Below are 21,671 nucleotides of genomic sequence, written 5' to 3'. Positions count from 1 at the left end.
GCTGAAAAACGAAGGTATCTTCAACAAAGGTAAAAAGAGCTGGTCATTCAGCGCCATCATTTCCTTGATGAAATCACAGATCACTTTAGCCCTCAGGTCGTCTCTGGCAAACTCTTCTGCCCTTTTCAAACACCACGGCGATAGGGACAAGCCCTGGGCATCGATGTGGGCGTTTCAGGTGGCTGATATGGTTTGATGTGTTGAACCTTGATGTTTTTGTCCCTCGCCTGAAACAGTGAGAAGTCCCACACGATCGATGCCATGTTTGTCTCCAAGTGAGCTCAGGGGAAGTTCAAGTTACGCCAGGCCATTTGCAGCATGTGACAAAAAAGGAGCACTTGATTTACTCACGCTAACCCACCTACAGTACGGGTAATTTCGCCTTGTTGTTTGTTTTTTTTATCGCTTATTTGAGCTATTTTTTAAATGTTATTGGATTTAGTGGTCTGACGTCATAATTCCTCACATCGGCCCAATAACTAACGGATGCACCCCTAATCCGAACATTCAGCAAGACTGAGGTACGGCAACTCTACTAGATTAATCAGCTCCAGGTTTCCATCTAATGGACAATGGACAATATGTAATACCTAATGTAATGTGTGTTTATGAAACATTTAATAATTAACTCATCTTCTATTTTCATTTGTGGTGGTCATTGAAGAATTTATCCACTGACTACAATATTTTGTGGACGGTTTAGCTCAAAACAGATAACACTGTATTGTAACTAAAAGCAAAAACCCTGCATTGGTAAACTCAATACAGAAAGAACAAATTAGAAGTAATTGCTGTGACAAGGAGAAGGTTAAGGTCTGCTTCTTCCTACTGCTTTTCGGACACGTTGAACTGTAACTGTAAATACCAGATATAGTACTTCAATCAATGTAACCTTATATGCACGTTCAAAATAACCTAAACCATTACCACTAATTACAAATGTATTTTTGAAAAGTATAATTTTCCATACCAACGAAAAGTAAAAGTATTTAGTAGAACATTTCCTAGCAACGGAAAGTAACAAACCAGCTTGCATATAATTAGCTAGCGGATGACGTCACAGTAAAAGAAGCACATTTAGCAAAAAAAAAAAAAAAAAAACACCCAAACTGTGGTCGACTAGTCACATGAAAGAAAAGCCAAAAATAGTCCACTCAAAAGTAAAACTTACCAGGGTCACGAAACATTTGACGACTTCTGCAGCTCCGGAAGAGTTTCCAAGAAGGAAAAAAAAGAGGTTGCAAAAACTTGTACAAACCTTTATTTAATATGTTGTAAAAACCCGGAAGTGTGAAGCTAAATGTAAATGGAGGGATGGTGGCTGAGAACGGACAAATGAAGAGCCTTTAACGTATGACTCGTCCCAATCGAAGCATATTCTTTTTAGCCTCTGCAACAATATTTGACTAAGTATGTATTAAAAGTGAATGCAAAGAGACTGATAACGTGTTCAACAGACGTTTTTGCAAATTTTTGTCATTTTAGCAGGACCTATGCCAGTGATGTCCAAAGTGCAGTCACTGGCAAAAAAACATAACATAGCTGACTTCCAGTTCCGGTTGCCATTTAACTAGCTAATAGGATGCTAACAAGGAAGGACGTTTTCTGATAAAAATCTATTAAGAACACAGTTGGACTCATGCAGTTGTATGCTAACCAGCGAATACACACAAACTGAGGCAAAATTGTTGTGTAAATTGTCGCTGTTAACTGAAAAACACACTAACCGGGGCAGACACTAACCAAGTTTCCACTGTATTGACCTACATTGGATTGGTATTAGCATCTTTAATGCACCAAATGCATCAAAGTGGCCCCCTATACTGTGACACCCCAATGCAAATTGTTCTGTTTTGTTTTTAAGGTGGAATGGCTGCAACAGCAGGTGATCCAAAAAAGAACCAAAAGAACTTTTTACTACTCTGACAAAATAACCTCACAAACTCCAGATGCTCATCATCGCAGCCAAATGCAACACTTCAAAAACCAAATGTGGAGAAATCAGTGGTACAATGTGAGTAAAACCTTAAATTCTATGTAATCAAAACAGAAATAATAACTGTATATATAGTGTTTAAATGAGAAAACATTGTAGTTACTTCATGTCCTCCCTGATTTATTTCTTACCCCCACAGCGACTAATTTGGATGTACCACAGTTTGTTCCACAGCTCTGCAGTGACGAATCGAAAGTCTGCCGGTCCCCAATGACTATTGCTGAGGCCTGGAGGAGGGGGTACACTGGGAGGGGTGTCGTGGTGTCCGTCCTTGATGATGGCATGGATGGAGAGCATCCAGACCTGAAACCAAATTACGTAAGTACCCCCCGGGATGGGATGGGATAGTCTCCGCGGTAAGGGGGACATTAATCATTATCAATTTAGCGCAGCTCTTAGTGTAAGAGCGCATAACAGAGACAGATATGGCAGACATCCTGTAGCTTTTGGGCCAAAATACTTGGAGAAGACTATTGGAATGGACATTAGACGTCCGATCCACTTAAACGTGGAGCGGACTGGTGAATAATGCTCTTTGTGATTGGTTTGATGAAACAGAGACGGATAGCTGCTGGCGTCCTATTATGTGCTGCTACTCATAATCCAATCTCACTCAGGATCCTCTCGCCAGCTTTGATGTGAACGGACAACACCGACATCCTTCTCCAAGTTATTACGAGACCACTGCAAACTAGTGAGAACTTTTCACTCCGCTCTCCTTGTGCTGTGTGCTCTCCAACCCCGTATGATGATCCTTACTTTAATTAATGCTCCATTTTCCTCTTCATTCTCCTGTAATTACATCCATATATGAATATGCAAATTACCCCCCGTTTTGAGTTCTGGCTTCTCACTGGTTTGATGTAACGGAAATAGACCTCCTTCATACAATATGCATCCATGCTCATGTTCTGATGTTCTCCTCCTTCTTCTCTGCAGCCATGGGACTTGGTGTGCAGGGATAGTGGCCGCCGCAAACTACTCCCCGTGCACGAAGGGAGTGGCTTTCCGAGCACGGATCGGCGGTGAGTCCACATGGAAAGACTCCTAGAGGTCAGCCGTTTAGACCAACATGACTATTTATGGATCCCATCCCCCTACACACAGGTGTCCGAATGCTGGATGGACTGGAAGAGGAAGTGACGGACATCGTGGAGGCGCAGGCGCTGAGCTTCAAACCGCAACATGTTGATGTTTACTTAGCTAGCTGGGGGCCAGAAGATGATGGTGCCACTGTGGATGGACCTGGGCCCCTGACTCGCCTCGCTTTGCAGAACGGCATTGAAACAGTGAGGATCTGCCATATGTCCTCAAATAGTGGCCAAGGGCGTTCAAGTGCAGAGGTGTCTATTTGAGATGAGATCGTTAGTTGTACAAATGCTTAAGGCCACCCTTAGCTAGACACACTGAGGTTGAATGACTAACGGAGAATTCCTACTCCCACATATTGATAGTCACAGTTTTTGAATACGCGACTGAAACACACAAGTGCAAGCGCTTGGGCAAAGTTCCAACTTTTAGATGAGACAATAGCCTCTTTTACACAGAAATGTGGCAACATTGGCATAACAGAAAGTTCAGCATTTATCCGCCTTTGCCTTTCCCACAGAACCTAGAAAAAAAGCAGGATATTGACGCAACTGAGTGTGCATCCACATAACTGCGTCATCCAGTGCCAGCGTGAAAATAAGGTGTCTATTTGGAGAGAGGTTATACCATAGAATAAAAAAGTTTGTTACATCTGTGAGGACTCAAGGACTTTTCCACCGCATTCTTAACGAGCAGGATCACGGTTGATGAATGGCCTCTGTCTGCTGCTGTAATTAAAAATAGGGCCGACACGGGAGGGGCTCTGTTTATGTCTGGCCGACGGGAAACGGCGGTCAAAAAGGTGATCACTGCTCGTGCGACGGCTACAGCAACAGCATCTACACCATTTCCATCAGCAGCAGCATCCAGCGCAGGAATGGGGCAGACTATCAGGAGAGGTGCTCGTCCACGCTGGCTACAGCCTCCACTGCAGAGGAGATTGTGAGTAGAGGGTGTAAACACAATTACAATACCTTTAGTGTACAGGTACTGTGCAAGGAAGGAATACATGTACAGCAAGTCAATGCCTTTAAAAATTACCTTTATGCTACGGGTTCTTGTTAAGGGAAAACAGAGAAACTTAAATGGCACCTAATAAAGCACAGATTTCCACAAACAGGTATAAAAAAATATTTTTATCTTTTTTTTTTGGTAGGACTTATTTAGCAGGTAGGCTACTTCCTGGTTCACAGAGAAATGACAACAGGATTTGCAAGGATTTGCTGTGCGCTGACAACGCAAGATCAGCGCACGCACGCAGCTTAGAGGGAACATTGCTGGAGGCCCTTGAAAAAATAAACAAAAAAAATGTAAAACGCATGGAGGATGGCATGGGATCAAGCCTGCGCCCGCTGCCTTAAAAGGGAGCAGCTGTACCATTACACCATCAGGAACTGACAGTTGAGCAGGTGAATTAATTGCCTCGGCCTGACTCTACACCCCACGTCAGCAATCCGCATCCTTTTGCGCATTTGGATAGAATGTGCCCCCTTGTGCAAAATGAGGCCCCCCGTGGACTGTGGAGTCATGCCCACAGCACGTAATCTTTGTGTACGTAATCCAAGCTAACCAACAAACGCCAATCAAATCAGTACCTCACACTTTCACGCTTGGCAGAGGTAATTAGGTTTGTTAATTATATTATTATTATGTAGTATTATATATATTTATACTATATATTATATGTACCATTTATACAATATATTATTGTTTTGAAAGAGCCTATTTATATTTCCAAGGCAATTTTACAGTTTCTCTGTGAAATGAAAATGAGTTTTACATTTCAATTTTCACATTTAATTTAGATTTCATGTTAAAAAGGTTGGTTTTTTTCATAATTTGTAGACCTAATCAATGTGTGGCTCTTAGGGAATAAAACCGGGTAATAAAATGTTCAAGTACTTGCTTCTTGTTAGAGAATTTTTTTTTAAACTTACAAATGGGTAGAAATGAGGTTTGTTCATTCCCTTTGCATGTCCACAGCCTTTTCCCATTCACATTCATAAAAGATGTTGTTGTTAGATGATAAACAGCTGAAGGGACTTCATCTGTTTCACAGCCAGTGTTGGCGCCACAGCAGAGCTGCAGCACAGCTAAATCCGGGTCGGCCCTCTCGGTCTCCATGGCTGCCGGGGTCATTGCGCTCGCGCTGGAGGCAAAGTACGTTCACAGTGAAGCAAAAATACATACAATGCAACACTGAAATGCACTGGTATGATGAGGTGATGTTCTTCTCTGTGTGACCTTTTCCCAGCCCTCTGCTAACCTGGAGAGACGTGCAGCACATCATTGTTCTGACGTCAGATGCTCGTCGACTTGTGGCGGCCGACTGGCGCAAGAATGGCGCTGGACACAAAGGTACTATACCTGGAAAAGACATCAAAAGTGGTCACACATCCAAATGCTCCTGATCCAAACGAATCCAATACAAAACTTATATAAAAAATTTAGCCTTTTTAATGTTCAACTTAAGAGTGACACTGTCAGTAAGTTATTCATTTAAAAGTGTGTTTACTATTGTGGTTGTTTACTTACAACTTTTTTTGACACATTGGTTATCGTATTTTGAAATGAGATGTGCAAAATATTAGAAATAACTTTTGGTATTGTTAAAAGTAAGCTACTTAAACTGGCTGAAATGTTATGCGGGTCTTGAATTGGATTGGATTAAATTACATTATGCTGTCGTACTAACAATACATTCAGCATTATAAGTAAAAGTGCACAAATGGCTGTCCAACATCATAATTATTAATATTTTAATACTTACTCTCTCATATCATTGTGAGGGCATGTTGACCTTGTTTACTATCACCAAGCCCCCCTACCAGTAATTAACCACAGTTCTAATTCAATTACCCCTGCTGCTGTTGTTCCTAACTAATTTAATTAAATTAGTTCAGTGACGCTACAGATATGACATCTATATACATATACTGTACATATACTGTATCTATAATATAAGATCACCATCTCTTTGCTTGTTATGAGAAAAATCCACCAGCATTTCGTACTTTTAATAGAATCTTATTAATGGAGAACATGATACTCGGTTAGAATGGTTTGCAAAATATTCTCTCAAGTTGTTTTTGGGGAAACAAGTAAAACATAAAATAGGAAGCATACACACTAATGAGACACTGTGTGTATAACGCTGATAAACGCCTACAAACTCCTGGGAGTGTTCGAGGTTGTGTGAAACTAGAGCACCTTTTATGCACCAGCTAATGAGTATATGTGTGTATGTGTGTGTGTTCGCGTGTGTGTGTGTGTGTGTGTGTGTGTGTGTGTGTGTTTCAGTGAGCCACCTGTATGGCTTTGGCCTGCTGGATGCAGAGAGTATGGTATTGCAGGCTAAGCGATGGAGACGAGTCCCCTCACAGCTTATGTGTGTAGTGGAGGCGCCCGCTCACTTAAACAGGTATGACATCATGCATTCAGCACTTTTCCACCATATATCTCCACTCCCTGGCCATAAGATCAGATACACCTGCACGATTTAATGAGAACCAACACAAGAGGGAAAGAGAACAGATACACTCGTACTGTTCCACTCCAATCCTGTAGGTGGCAGTATTACATTACAAAGTGCATAACTGATACAGTCTGAAAGCTTGATCCACTGGATCTAGTAGGTCACTGCCCCACGTTGCCTTTAATCGTACTTTTATCCAGGTCTGCATCAGCATTTAAGGGGTTTTGGTTTCCTTCCTTTATTACTTTCTTATGTGGTTCTCCTTTTCTGTTATGACAGAATAATTCCTGCAGGCCCCGTCTTGACATCTGTGTTGGAGACAGCTGGCGGCTCCAGAACATCCAAACAGCACGTACGATATGTGGAGCACGTGGTGGTGCGTGTCACCGTTGCTTGCAGTCGCCGTGGCGACCTTTCGATCACGCTCACATCACCTTCGGGCACCGTGTCGCAGCTTCTAGACAAAAGGTAGCGACCTTGCCTCCGAATTAAGTCACTTATTAGCGCCATCTTTCAGCAAAAAGCCCCTCTGGGATTCATTTTCGGGAGAGCTTTTGGCAGCAAAACCGGAAGATCAGTTGTGACGCTCATCTGGTGTTTCATGGGATTTAGTTTGTTGGCGCGCTTCCCAGAAAATTAATCCCTTTCCACACTCCAACTTTAATCAATAGTTTTTGTTATTACGAATAAGTTTGCAGTTGTGTAGAACTGCACTGCATCACACTAAATGTTTGTAATATTTTCATTACCTTGATTTGGCTACATTTTATTTTTTATTTCTAACAATTTTATTCTAGTATATCTTCTCAAGGGACAAGAATATAAAAATGAAACTTGGGTATGCTTTAGAGTAGTCTGTGTACAGCTTGTAATGCAGTATGGATTTACTAATCGGGTGTCAAAAGATCCCCGGTCACAAGATTTCTCGTTCAGAAAAAAAATGTCTAGTGGGCACTAAGTCTGGGACGATAAAACGTAATTATTCACACAGTAAATGAAAATGAACTTGATCATTCTGCTGGCCTCATTATATTGGCATGTGCATGCATGTCTGTTTTCCTCATCTCTCGCCTCCAAGCAGGCAGGAAGAGAGTTCGCTCTGTGCATTGGTTTCAGCACCTTGGCGCGTTTGTTCCATAGAACAATGGCATGGAGGGAGTGAACCCTTTTGTCAGTCATACAATCCCTTTGTCTAAGTGGGTGGAGGCGGGGCCGCTAGCATACACACAGTGCAGAAGAGTGTAACGTAGTAGAAGTTAAATCAATAAATTGCAATATGTTGTCATATATTCTTTATATTTTTTCCTTGTACTTTTCTTAAAAGTCATGTTAAAGTCTCGTCTCATCTGGTTTTCATAGACCCAATCTTGTGTATCGTCTCATCTCTTGAACAGCCCTTTTTACTACCCACTGAAAATGAGCACATCATTATTCTCTAAATAGCTAACAACACAAGTGACTACCAATATAAGTGGGTCTTGCCTACAGTCAAGTTGGCAGTGGTAGCATCATCCTCTGCTGCCGGCACATGGGAGCTTTGTGTTGACTTATTCAGTGGACAATAACTCTGTACCACTATACAAGCTGCACACTGACTGCATATACAAGTTGACTTTCTACAGTATTGTCCCTTGAGAAGATATCGTCAATGGTTGCTGAAATGTGAGGTGTGTGTTCACCTTGGTGAAGATAATCAGCATTGGCATCTGTGTGTTAATAATGTGATGTTTATGTTTAGGCCTCATGACAACTCCACCGAGGGATTTCACAAGTGGGAATTCATGACAACTCACTGCTGGGGGGAGCAGGCAGCTGGGGAGTGGACCTTGAAAATCCGTGATTCTCCCTCTGAAGGGAGAGAAAACTGGGAAACAGGTGTGCTTTTTATCTTTATAACTATCTCAGTGTTGTGATAGAACTCCATAAAAACACAGCGCAGGCCTCTGCGGAGCGTAATGCTTATCAGGCCCCTCCCTCTTTCTTCTCCCGTGTTTCTCCCACAGGGATGCTGAAGGATTGGTCTCTGGTGATTTATGGCACCGCAGAGCCTCCGTATCCTGTGCATCGCCGGCGAACGCGGTCGGATGAGATGCCGAAGGATGAGGACTTCACTGAAGAATACACTGGTATGTGTTCCACACGCGTACAGGAAAATTGAAGAACATGGGGGCCATTTTGACTCTTGATTTTTAACTCCTGACTTTTGATTTTGTCCAAATGGATTTATTTACCATCACTCATAAAAAGGAGTAAACTCATAATTTGGTCACACTTTACAATAAGGTACACAAAAATACAGTACTTACTGAGGAACTTATGAGAAACTAATGACTAAGGCACATAAATTTAGATGACTTGCTGAGGAACTAATCAAGAACTAATGAGGAACTAATGAGTAGAGTAGTTACTGAGGAACTAAGGCACATAAATTTAGTGTAGTTACTGAGAAACTAATCAAGAACTAATGAATAAGTAATGAGTAGAGGTTAGGGTTAGGGTTAGGGTTAGGGTTAGGTAGGTTCGTTCTACATAATTGTGTACCTTATTGTAAAGTGTTTTTTCAATCATTTTTCGATATTTCAAAAGATAAAAAGGCTATTGCTGTTTACTGGGGTCAAATGACTGAAATATATACAAACACATTTTTATGTGTATGACTGTACAAAAAAGGCTAAAGAAGAAATTATATTTATAAAGACGCACTTTGTGCCAGCCTTGGGTTATAGGTGAGAAAAATTTCTACTTATATAGTTTTTTATGCTTATCTACTTTTTTTCCCTATTTTTACAGTCATTTTTGTTAGGGTTTTTATGTATCATATTGTTGCAGGCAAGTTTTTTTTTTCCTTTAAAGTCTACAAAAAAACATCCTGTATGTCAGCTTTGTGTTATAGGTTACAAAGCGTATCATTAATCTTATTAGTACCAAGTTTTTCTTGTTACATTATGCATTTTTGCTTTTTCTCCATTTTTGGTAGTTTGTTTTTTTTTTCTCTATGTACTGCGGGCCAATTAAAAACAAGCTGCTTGCCGCAAATGGCCCCAGGCCACACTTTGGACACCCTAGCCTTTTACAAAAACAATGAAAAAAATATTTTGGTAATGATCAATGCTTTAATGTTGCTCAGATTTGGCATAAACTTTTTTCTCGCAACCTTTTTTTTCTTTTCACAGTGGCCCTAAAACGTCTTGTAATGTTCCGATGTGGGCTTTCTTTCATTTTATTTTTAGTATATGCCGCAGGCCTATATGAAATGAGCTGCGGGCCGCAAATGGCGCCCCCATACTGCACTTTGGACACCCTTGGTTTCAAGCATGTGACAAACATGTGTCTTTACCATTCAAGGACCCTGCGACCCAGAATGCAGTGACGACGGTTGTGAAGGTCCCAGTCCCAGGCAGTGTGTCATGTGCTCCCACTTTTTCCTTAAATTCAAGAATAACACATGGTTAGCATAAATGGTTGTGATTTAGACTCACATTTCGATGACAAACCAATGTTGTCTTTCCATCCAACAGGATGTGTGTGTCAGAGTGTCCTAGGGGTTTCTGGGGGGACCGGCGGCGTTGTAAGCGCTGTTACTCCTCCTGTGAGAGCTGTACAGGAAGTCGTAGTAATCAGTGCACCTCCTGTCAACCCGGTAGTCACCTGACGGAGGGGACCAACACCTGCACTGCTATCTGCCAGGAGGACTATTACCTGGACCATGGTTGGTTATTTGTGGCCTTAACTTTTGTGTCAGAAAATGTGCGTGAATCCTAGAATGTCAATGCAACTTAAAAAAAAACAAAAAAACCCCACCAGCAACACTTTTTAAAGCACGACAGCATTAATTTAAGAGCTTGACTCGCAGCATTCACACAAAGATCAGTGTACTCTGTAGTGCACAGCCAGATTTGCTGAGAAGCCTCCAGTCTGTTAAGGTGTGTGTGTGCTTGTGTGTGTAAGTCTGATAAATCACTCGGGTGTATTGTTTGATTTCCCCCCATAGATGCAAATATGTGCAGAAAGTGCAGCGAGAACTGCTTGAGGTGCACCTCCTCCAGCGTCTGCACGGAATGCAAAGCAGACACGAGGTGAAGACAAAGCCTTTGATGAGGCCCCTGCCGACTGCTTAGTAAACAATACAGGCCGCGTGCGTGCTACCGCCTCGTACAATGACACTATTTTTTTTTTTTACAAGTCTGCATCTCCAGATAAGGGTTATCTTGACTATTTTCCTTTTTGCATTAGCAGAGCATCACAAGGAACGACGAAACACGTCCGGCCGGGCAAAACTCTTGGGGATACAAAAAAAACGCATAGAATTTATACAATTATCGTAACAGAAGCATCGGGGTTGTAGTTGAATTCTTATCCTTTACCTTTTAATGCATTGGTATTCTCCCTGGAGAAATATCTGAAAAAAAAACTGTCTGAAAGTTTATACATGCAATCCAAAAGGTGGTGCTTAACGGCTTAATTTCAAGTGAGCCTGAGCTTTTCTTCTTTTCACACCCACACAAAAAATGGGGTTGTCTGATATTAAAGGTCATTTTATATTCAGGCCAATACGGTGCTAATCCTGACGTGGCATCTCATTACAGGCACTGCCCCCCACATGGATTTTATATTTAATACAGAGCGTTTGTCTCGTGACATCTCCTTTACTTCAGAACTACTACTAATCATTTAAATACTGGGGCACTCGCAAGTCAGTGAGGTAACAGTAGCTCTTTCTTTGGCAGAAGCGATCAGTGCACTCACGACGTGATTGTTAACCCATTGGAAACCGCAGGATGTCATTACTCAGTAACAGTCTGACTCACGGTGTCATCTTACAAAGAACACTAAACTCCTTACACAGCAACTTAACACCCAAAAGGTATACCTAATAAATACACCAACAAGTACCAATATGAGTTTAAATTGGAAAAAACAACTATTTAAAAGTTTTCCCATATTTCAATGCGTCTTAGCAGCGCAGACGCTGCAATGATGTCAGCCTCCCGCTGGGCTTCTCTGGCTCCCTCTGGTGGACAGAGGTAGCATTGCAGTGTCATCCATCCATCCATTTTCTATGCCACTTGTCCTCCAATTATGTATGACGTTATAACTTGTCTCTATAGTGGCTGAAAATTTCCTGGAAAATAATTTCAGGGAAAGTGGTAACCATAATTTTGCATCCCCAAGAATTTTGCACTATACACTCCAGCGAAATGCTTCCAAAAAACTTGTTGGACATTGGGAATTTGGTTGTACTGAAATTGACAACAGAATTACTTATTTTCGGCAGTTGTAATATGCAATTTACAGAATAAGTTATCTATGCACAAAATTCCATGCAGAAGGAACTACGAGCAGCGTTCCAATGCACGTTTAGAAGATCAAAAATGCCTAACTTGGCAGTTGTCTGGAATACAGCATTGCTACATTCCAGGAATTGTCACTTTGAGGCTTGCAAAAGTTACACTTTGTAATTAACATAATACTAACTACCTGCCATTATAGAAAAAAACTTAATTTAAAACGTTTTACAGTAAGAGCTCTTGCAGCAATTGGATGCATTTTGCTTAAATAGGTCAGTGTTTCCTGGAAGTGTGCATGTGCTCTAAGGAAGTGGGATTATGGGGGCTCTATTATAGAGTTACTCTATAGTAGAGCACCTCTAATCCCACACTAGCTATACAGGTATAAAGCCTCTATACCTGCCCTACCCGGGGCCCTTGGCATCCCACACTACGCCACTGCATCCTTCTGACAAATTAAATCATATTGTTGAGTTCGAAGTCTCACGTCTTCAGCTCTCTGTGACTCACCTCACCTAGCGCTCGCAATGGCAGCTGTGGGTTGGTAAGCAAAGCTCACGGGCTAATGGCAATGAGTCAGCCTTGCGCCGGCGCGTGATTGGCTGTGGCTGTCACGCCGCCTCATGTTCTCTCCGCCCTCTCTCCAGTCTGCGCGGGAACCGGTGCCAGCGAAGCTGCGCGCCAGGATTCTACCACGACGAGGGGGAGGGCCTGTGCAAAGCTTGCCACCGGGTCTGCGCTGCTTGTGCAGGTGAGAGGTCAAAGGGCTGAACCGGCTCTAGGGAAGTGTGACTAAGAGGAAACTGCTGTTGTGTGTCGGTCTTACCTTTCTTCTATCTGTCCCACGTGGCATCAGGTGCAGGCGTTGAGGCGTGCACACAATGTGCGCAAGGCTACTTAATGGAGGAATGGAGGTGTGTTCCCTCCTGCAGTAGCGGCTTCTTCGCTACGGAGCCAAACCGGGAGATAGCTGATGGGCACAGGATGTGTAGGAGGTGAGCTCACTGGTGTGTGCTCAGGTGTGGGTGGCTTGTTTATCTGCTGATGGCAGGCCTTGTTCTGCTGCGTGCCTCCTGTATGTGTGTGTGTATGCGTGTTCCACTGTTGTTATGTGCTGCAATCCTGTCGATGTGCTCTACCTCTACAGGTGCGACGCCAGCTGTCTCACCTGTATCGGGCCGAGCCAAGCCAACTGCAGCAGCTGTTCTAGCGGTCATAGCCTGCAGGAGGGGGAGTGTGTACTCAACACGGCATGCGCAGATGGTCAGCTTCTGCCAGCTTTTATTGGCTCACGTCCTCTAAATAAACATAATATAAAGCAGCGTGGACACATTGAGCTGTTTGCTTTCACACTTTTAACTGTAAAGAGACAGTCATTGCTTTGACAACAGCGCAACATCACCACTCAAGTACTTCCTCAGAGGCCAAAATATTAATGCCTGAAATGTTTTTTTGATTGTATAACATTACAGCAGAGTACCAAGACATTAATGGCCAGTGTCACCCATGTCATCCAACGTGCCAGAAGTGCACAGGGCCACAAAAGTGGGAGTGCATCAGCTGTTTTGCTTCACGGTGAGTTGGATTCCAATGCTAATGACCTCAAGTAGGATACAATACGATGAATCTAAAGCAGTAAGATGCTGAAAAACATTGCAAAATGATCACAAAATCTACAAAATTTCACAAATTTTATAATAGATTTATTTACTGAAGTATTTTCCAGTAGGGATAGGCATGACAATGAATTGACAGTGAAGAATTCAGGGATTAATTGTTGATTAATCAATCTGGAAGCAACTGAGGAAAAATGGAGTGCACTGCTTGTTGCAACCAGCAGAGGTGCTGTTGAGTCAAACTCAACTAGTTTTTGCTCTGAAGAAGAAGCTTTTATTTTTTTTTCATTACAAATCCTTAATTGTTTAATTATTATAAAAATGGAATAAAAAATATTTATGTGGAAAAAATACACTTTCTAGGTTTTTTTTGCCATTTAAATACATTTGTAAAACATTTACAAAAACAAACAAAAAAAGAACTCTGCCAAGCAGCCAGTTGCAAGACATGACTGGAAAAAAAATAGATGCCATTTTGTGCTGATGTTTTTTTTTTTTACAGCGTATGAACGCTGTTACAGTCTGAGCCTTGCCCTTTAAAAAGAATTGTGGGAAGTTGAGTCTTGCAGTTCTGTGCTTTAGCACCAGAAGGCGGTGTCACTCTCTCTCTTCTGTCTGCACTGCCCATTGTGTTCTGCATCCTGATTGGTTGTAGATCATTGTCAATCAAGCTCCTACCAAACTAGCTAACCCTGTGAGCTGCTTGCTAACCGCCAATGCTGTAAACAATAGAAGACACTAACCTTGTGAGGAAAATACTATGACAGGAGCAATATATTTTATGTTTTTGGTAGGGATACTCCGATCGATCGTCCACCGATCAATATCTACATGTGTGTGCTGTGTCACGTAGGGTTGCCAACACCCATATTCAGCCAAAAACTGACACGCTTCGTCCTGCATTGCCGCGAGATTCAAAACTAATCTGTAAAAGCTCATGGATTGAGTTCTGACAGCTTGACACAGGCTACGCCAATCGATGCCAGCGTGTTTGATCACTGCCTTATCAAACGTATTGCCGTTGGATTGGTATGGGAATCGGCAGCATAAAACCCTGATCGGAGCATCCCTAGCTTTTGTAGCAAATTCTACTAAAGTCTCATGAGTTCCCGTGCTTGTTTCATAAATAGTAGCAAAGTGACACTGTATGTTCTTTAAAGGCACACACTATAGCATAGCCTGAAACTAACTTCCAATCTATAGGGGTAGCCAGTGTGGTTTAGAAGTGGCGTGGTTTGCTAAGGCATCCAACCAATTGCAGCCCCAACCCTAGAATGGTGTTGCTACTCTAACTAGCTAGAAGCAACATGCAGAAGTTAAATTCACTGTGTTTTTTTGATGCGTGTTGTTGCAGCGCTCTGGACGAGGGCCATTGCTTAACGGAGTGCGCCAGGGGCAAGTACCAGTTGGGTGGGCGGTGTCACCTGTGTGATCACACCTGTGCCACATGTGTAGAGGCAGGGCTTGCCAACTGTACCAGCTGTGACACTGGTAAGGACCACCCATTTCAAAGAAAATAAATTATGGAGATTAAAATAACCACTAAACACCGCAGATAAGTTTGGAATGGAGCGTTACCTGCACGGAGACCGCTGTGTGGACACCTGTCCCGAGGCATTCTACCACACCAAGGAGAGGAGCTGTGAGCCCTGCTCGGACAACTGCAGGCTCTGCACAAGCTCCGTGCACTGTCTCAAGTGTAACTCCAGCTACTATGTCTCTGAGGGTGCTTGTGCCAAGCTGGAGTGTGGAGAAGGCAAGCAAAGTCCTATGATTACCTCGGAGTTTGTTTTGTTGACTTCTACACAAAGATGGATTACCTCTCTTTTATAGGAGAAGTAGAAGATCCAGATTACAGCGACTGCATGGCTTGCGAGGAGGGTTGTCGGCAGTGTGTCTTGTGTAAGTCTTGACATTAGATGCTGCAGGCTGTGCGCTCCTTGCCACGTTTTTTAGAAACAGTACAATAAAGGAGGTCAGTTTTCGGTCCCAATGCGTCCATCCATCTTTTTTAAGCCGGAACAAACCCAATGTGTCTTTCTGTAAAGACCAGACAAATGAACAATCTTTAACAAACGTTCACAAGCTTTTTGATCAACTCCTTCATCTTAAGTGTTCTTTTTAACATTGAAGACAAGTTAGTGTTCAAGAAATTTAACGTACGTGTTCTTGCTAACAGTGAAGACAATTTAGAGGGTTTAACAAACAACGTACGTGTTGTTATGAACATTGAAAACAATTTGCAGTGTTGAACAAATTTAAGGTACATGTTCTCGTTAAAAATTGAAGACGATTTAGAATGTTTAACAAATTTAACGAACATGTTCTTGTTAACGTTGAAGACAATTTAGAGGGTTTAACAAACAACGTACGTGTTTTTGTTAAAGACAATTTAGAGTGTTCAACAAATTTAGCAAACATGTTTTTGTTAAACACCGAAGACAATTTGGGGTGTTTAACCAATTTAACGTATACGTTCTTGTTAAGATTGAAGACAGTTTAGTGTTCGACAAATTTAACGTACATTTTACTGTTAAACACTGAAGATGGATTAAGCGGCAATTTAAAAAAAACGAAGAGTTTTTCAAAACATTGAAGAAACGAATTGCTTTCTTCAATGAACTTCAACAACAGATTCAGACAAGGAACTTTCTTGTTGTGAAGCAAGAGTACTAACCACTGCTGTACTCGATGGAGCCGTAATTTAATACACTTTAAAAATAAAAGTGTAAATGTTCCTGTTCCAGATCCAAAAGGGCTACAGGCATGTTCTCTGAACTGTCAAGATAGCCTCATACCCTGTGATATTTTCCTTGAAATTTTAGAAATATTGAGTTGTTTTGTGTGTACCAAGGGTCCACTGTCCTTGTTTTTTCCTGAGTGTGTTTTTTTTTCCTGTTTCAAAGTAGAGCTGAGGTGTTTTGTCTGCTTCCAACAGATAACCCCAGGCATTGCCTGTCCTGCAAAGAAGGCTTTTACAAGTAAGGCTGTGTGCCTCGTGTGATCTCGCCTTCGTTTACTCAGCCCCCGCTCCAGTAGAAGTGAATGGGCGTTTTTGGCCTTAAGAGTGAAATGGACAAATGAACTTTAGGTGTTCTTGTGAGTGTGCGGTTGAGTGAAGGAGCTCATCGACCGCCGCTTTTGTGATCAGTTTCCAGGATGGCTGCTACAAAAACTGCCCTGCTAAGACGTACAGCGTGGAGTACGAAATGACCTGCATCCCATGTGACGACAACTGCGTGAGCTGCGACCAGCACGAGTGCTACTGGTGCGAGACTGACCTCTTCCTGTCAGGTACCCCCCTAATCCCCTATACAAAGAAGACGAGTGTTTTGCTGTTCGCCATTTTAGAGCCTGAAAACGCAAACAAACAAAAACAGGCTGTAAAAGCGGAAGCTTGTACGTCACTACTTAAACAGCGATGGACCACAGCAGCATTGGAACCGCTGTTGCTCAATCTACACTTGTCCGTCAAAGTGTACATTTACCATCCCGGCACAACGCCACCTTTTTGAGTTGTTTTAACAATGTTGCTGTGTAATTATACCCTTACTGGCGCTTCAATCCTAAAAAGCGCTCAAAATTATTCAACCCCTTTTATAAATTACTATTTTCAAAATGTACAAATGGCTAATTTAATGAAAATACAGTAATCCCTCGTTTATTGCAGTGAATTGGTTTCAGACCCGACCGTCAAAAGTGAGTTTCAATGAAGTAGGATTCCTTCCATTTATAAATCGGATATTTTCGTAGTTAGACCATAGTCCAAATACGGTTTTTAACACTATTAGAGCCTCTAGACATGACGCAACACCCCTATAGTCACCTTTACACTCGTATAACCCAGTGTAGTACACATAAGTGTAAACAAGCCCTAACTTGTGCTTGTGTGTGTGTTGCTATAAATATAGGTGATAAATATAGGTGAGCTGAGGGGTGGGGGGACAGGCAGTGACATCAGGGGTTCAGAGTTGAGTTTTAGCTTTGCGTCGGAAACTGCAGTAACAGTAGCCCGTGTTTGGGATTATTGTGCCTGTTTTGAGATAATTCAAAACTGCAGTAAAAACCTGTTCTGGCCATCAAGTTTGGTGTTTTGTGTTTCACACTGAACATTACAGTACCATTACTGACACCTAGTGAACAGTGTAGAATACTACATATCATTCACAGCGTGTTTGAATGTGTTTTTTGAATGCTTTATATTTGTATTTTAGTTCATTTAGCCATTTTTATGCTTGAAAATGCTTAAATTAGGCACAAAATATGTAAAAGTGCCTTCAACGTGCATATTTTTTGACTAATAAAATGCTGTATTGAACCCCGAAACAGCATGATTAATTAATGTATTTTTTTTTAAATCGCAAGAGAGTGAAGCCATGAAAATTTGAACCTGAAAGTGGTGAGGGACGACTGTACAAAGTGTTTGTCATACTATATGTGTAGAACTATTAAAATCGTTTTGTGTTTTGTTGGTTTCCTGCAAAGTACTGCAGGTTTTTAACTTTTGCAAATAACTAAAATTTACAATGAGGGTTGAATCATTTGTAGTGACCCTCAGAAAGTCAAATCTTACACATTTATTTTATTGACTGCGCTATAAGATGCTCTTTTTTTCTAGACAAAAAAGTCTCAAAAAGACCAGTCGTCTTATATTCGAGGTCTAGCGGTTTATCCATGAAAACAAATTGGTGGCGCCAAACGACTTCTCCCCGAGCAAGTCTGAGCTTTTCTTCCTGTCACTCACACAGACAGATGCAGCCATACACAGTATCTAAAAAAAAAATGTTTCTCAGACGTTACCTATGTTACTCGCAGTGTAGGTCTGGACCCCAGATGCAAAGGCACAACGCCAAAAAACAGTTATAGTCTCTTTTAATGAGAGTCACACAAGTTACAACAAAACCAACAGAGGGAGCAGCAGGCACCGGCTGAGCTGGCAAAAGGCACCATGAAAACTTCCTGTTATAAAAGTGTGTGTGTAAAAGTGTTTTAAACAACTGTTATAAAACCGGGCATCCTACTAGACGACACGATAACTCTTAAATGTCCAAAAAGTGGAAGAAATCCAAGGGAGCATTGTGCATGGAAGGAAGAACCGTCATCTCCCAGCTACAAACAATTTTAGGTGAGAAACGGAACCATTTCATTGAATCAAAAACCAAAAAAAAGATGAATTTTGTCTTTGATTCTGTTTTTTAAAAATATGCTTCCAAAAATGGGAAATGAAACGGAGGGGTCATCTGATATTCCGGTCAGTGCTTGTTGAATAACAAATAATTATGTGTGAAAATACTTGGTACAGTATTATGTAAATGTACTTTTCTACTATTCTAAAACCTAATTTAGTGTCTTTGTTGATAGCATAAAACATTTTGATGTGATCATTTATTTCAAGTATGTACACACAGATGCACGGCGCAATAAAAGCGTGATCCGTCTTGAAAGTGCTTGAATTTGACCCTGGTGAAGATGTATGAACCCTGTCATTCAGATAGGATGGCTACGTGTGTTTTCCGTCACCACTGAATATTTAGTATGAAAAAAACAAATAAATGTCTTTTGTTTTTTTTGTCCTTCAGAGGGGAAGTGTGTGTCTGTGTGCCCTGACGGTTACTACGGCGATGAAGACACTAACGACTGCGAGGAGTGTCACGCAGACTGTGTGTCGTGCAGCGGCCCCGATATCGACGACTGTGAGTCCTGTGAAGAGGGCAAAACACTGGAAATTGGACAGTGTGTGTCTTCCGATGCCGTCTGTCCCTTTGGGACGTTTCGCAACGGTGAGAATAACACTTCAGCATTCTATTCAACCAAAATCAATCAGGGATTTGGAAACTTAAGTATTCAGTCAGCTACTCAACCTCTGCCAGGAAGACTTTGAGATAATCGATCGTAAACTCCTGAACAAAATCTCGAAACCGGAGGAAAATTACAAGTATTGTGGATTGTAACCAGATTGTGGTTGCAATAACTATCAATAATAACTAAAAATAACTGGTTGATAAATCAATAAATGTCAATAAATGTTTTTTGGGATGCAGTCAGCATCAGTGATGGGCTTCATTTGGGTCAAGGATCGGCCTTTGTCTTCACAGACAAGCGCAAAAGATGTTTTTTTGAGTCGCACGTTTTTGTCCCATAAGCCAGGGGGAAGCTTTCAGGTGAAATGAATGAAAAAAAAAAACACTTACAAAAATACATTTGTAAATAACTACTAATTGCATATCATTTTTTTATTTAAAAAATAATATAGGGTAAATAAAGTTACAAATCCCATGGTTTTTGCATGTATATGGTATTTGTTGCAAGCGGCGGCCCACCCACTTTGTTTGACGGTCCTTGAACGCACCATTGTGCATGTGCACCAGACTTGATCGACCAACGACAGGCTTTTATTATTTTAGAATGATTTATCTCACAACAGGCACAATATTAACATTTTAATAATAGTAATCATCATAATAATACGGGCCATACTCCGGCTAAAACTCAACTCTGAATCCCCGACATCACTTCCTGTCCACACGTCCGGAAGACATTTACTGAAACACACACGAGCATGAGTCTTAATTACAGTATGTCTTAAATGGCTTATTTTCTCTGATTATGTCTGCTATATTGGGTAATATGAGTGTAAGGCCTCGGTCACAGACCCACCGTACGTGTTTTTAGTTTGTACGTTTTTTGCGGAGGCGACCGCCGCCACGTTTTTCTGAAAGCGTGGGGAGGGAGTGGGAAGAGCAGGGAGGGAGCACGTCACTTGCACAGTTGCACAAGGTGTAAGTACGTCTGGCCGCGAGCGGTTGCGTGCATTGTACGTTGCGCTCATGATAAGTGAGTTGTGCACGCTTACAGCGTGCTTGCAACACTGTGCTTTAGCTCACAGGACGGTAAAAAAAAGTAAATTACAATCGTTGTTGCTCAAAAATAAAACATCTTTTGTTATTATTATATTATATTATATTGATTACATCGCAGACCGACATTTTATTTCACTACTAAAATGTGAAATTAAAAGAAGGGAATTGTGAGCTAGGACCTTTTTCAGTATTTGTGCATATAACGCCACAAAAAATGGTCAGAGCACTCGGAAAGGTGTGAATCACACTATGGGGGGGAACTATGGCGCTTGGCGGAGGTCTGCGTTCTGCGTGCTTTTATTTGTGTGTCTCATTGGCAGCTGAGGGCACGCGCGTCTGTAGCCTCGACGCAGCGAAATTTCCACACTAAAAGTGCTACGTCATGTCTACGTGCTCCCAAATCCGCACAGAGGCTGTGCAAGTAGACAGCACACACTTGCAAGTACTGCGGGTTGGGACCCCCGCCTAAAGGTGACTATAGGGGTGTTATTTCATGTCTAGACGGCTCTAATAATGAAGTCATAAACGGGGTTTCTATCCTCTAACTACGAAAATATTCAGTTTATTAATATTGAACTCTACTTTGTGGAAATTCACTTATCGTGGTCGGGTCTGGAACCAATGACTCACGATAAACGAGGGATTACTGTTTCACAATTATCGATGCTGTGGTCATCAAAGCAGTCCTTATGTCCTACAGAAGAATGTGTTTGTTTCTGTAGATGATGGCGAGTGTGTGGATTGTCACCCATCCTGTGAGTCCTGCTCTGGAGAAGACAAGAACCAGTGTACAAAATGTGCAGAAGGTCTGTCGGAATCGCGAGCTGGGCATGGCTGTTTCCTTTAAAATGTATTCTCATTTATCTGTCTGTCTGCTCACGCTTGCTTTTCGATGCTCCTCCAGGACACTTCCTGGGCCCTCAGCAAACATGCGTGTCCAAATGTCCCGGAGCTTTCTTTGGCGGCCGGCTGAGCGGCGAGTGCGAGCTGTGCCCCGCTGGCTGTTTGCACTGCGTGGACTCTGAGCGTTGCACCCGCTGCCTGAGCCACCCGAGGGCTGCGTTCTTCCTGCAAGACGGCCAGTGCGTTCAGCAGTGTGTCAGGTCAGAGGTCAATCTCTTGTCATCCGTGCTTCGCTGAATTGATTTGCATGTGGAGACACTGATTGCTCTTTCTCAATTGTTTGCTGTGGGGATCAAACCTCACAGCCAAAACACATCTGTAGAGTGCCACAGGCGTCCTGCATAGTCCTCTTCCAAAAAAAATATCCCTGACATATCCACTGGCCATGATTTTGACATTTCTTCCTTGACATTTATGAGCAATTAAATCGACAAAGCAAGTGCG

General features: G+C 42.0%; 1 protein-coding gene across 5 annotated transcripts in view; it reads left to right on the top strand.

The window, feature by feature from the left end:
- Nucleotides 1-486: 486 nt before the first annotated feature.
- The window catches only part of pcsk5a (proprotein convertase subtilisin/kexin type 5a), a 31,179-nt gene continuing 9,994 nt past the window's right edge, over nt 487-21,671 (top strand). For 2 of the 5 annotated variants that reach the window (XM_054757506.1, XM_054757511.1), the window contains exons 1-28: nt 1,296-1,410; nt 1,865-2,014; nt 2,159-2,314; nt 2,614-2,690; nt 2,936-3,021; nt 3,104-3,285; nt 3,830-4,027; nt 5,145-5,245; nt 5,340-5,443; nt 6,386-6,506; nt 6,840-7,028; nt 8,299-8,435; nt 8,564-8,686; nt 9,906-10,008; nt 10,079-10,269; nt 10,552-10,636; nt 12,496-12,599; nt 12,705-12,843; nt 12,996-13,111; nt 13,321-13,423; nt 14,819-14,955; nt 15,020-15,220; nt 15,298-15,366; nt 16,403-16,445; nt 16,616-16,758; nt 19,044-19,244; nt 21,047-21,130; nt 21,229-21,427. In XM_054757506.1, coding sequence (XP_054613481.1) covers nt 1,970-2,014; nt 2,159-2,314; nt 2,614-2,690; nt 2,936-3,021; nt 3,104-3,285; nt 3,830-4,027; nt 5,145-5,245; nt 5,340-5,443; nt 6,386-6,506; nt 6,840-7,028; nt 8,299-8,435; nt 8,564-8,686; nt 9,906-10,008; nt 10,079-10,269; nt 10,552-10,636; nt 12,496-12,599; nt 12,705-12,843; nt 12,996-13,111; nt 13,321-13,423; nt 14,819-14,955; nt 15,020-15,220; nt 15,298-15,366; nt 16,403-16,445; nt 16,616-16,758; nt 19,044-19,244; nt 21,047-21,130; nt 21,229-21,427 — 3,437 coding nt within the window. In that variant the 5' untranslated portion in view covers nt 1,296-1,410; nt 1,865-1,969. Of the gene's footprint in view, nt 522-1,295; nt 1,411-1,864; nt 2,015-2,158; nt 2,315-2,613; nt 2,691-2,935; nt 3,022-3,103; nt 3,286-3,829; nt 4,028-5,144; nt 5,246-5,339; nt 5,444-6,385; nt 6,507-6,839; nt 7,029-8,298; nt 8,436-8,563; nt 8,687-9,905; nt 10,009-10,078; nt 10,270-10,551; nt 10,637-12,495; nt 12,600-12,704; nt 12,844-12,995; nt 13,112-13,320; nt 13,424-14,818; nt 14,956-15,019; nt 15,221-15,297; nt 15,367-16,402; nt 16,446-16,615; nt 16,759-19,043; nt 19,245-21,046; nt 21,131-21,228; nt 21,428-21,671 lie in introns of those variants that run through there. The other 3 variants (XM_054757507.1, XM_054757509.1, XM_054757510.1) reach the window with 3 other exon arrangements.

Source organism: Dunckerocampus dactyliophorus, chromosome 17 (assembly GCF_027744805.1).
Source record: "Dunckerocampus dactyliophorus isolate RoL2022-P2 chromosome 17, RoL_Ddac_1.1, whole genome shotgun sequence".
NCBI lineage: Eukaryota > Metazoa > Chordata > Actinopteri > Syngnathiformes > Syngnathidae > Dunckerocampus > Dunckerocampus dactyliophorus.
Note: the sequence above shows the minus strand (reverse complement) of the source record. Positions and strands in the feature narration are given on the sequence as shown.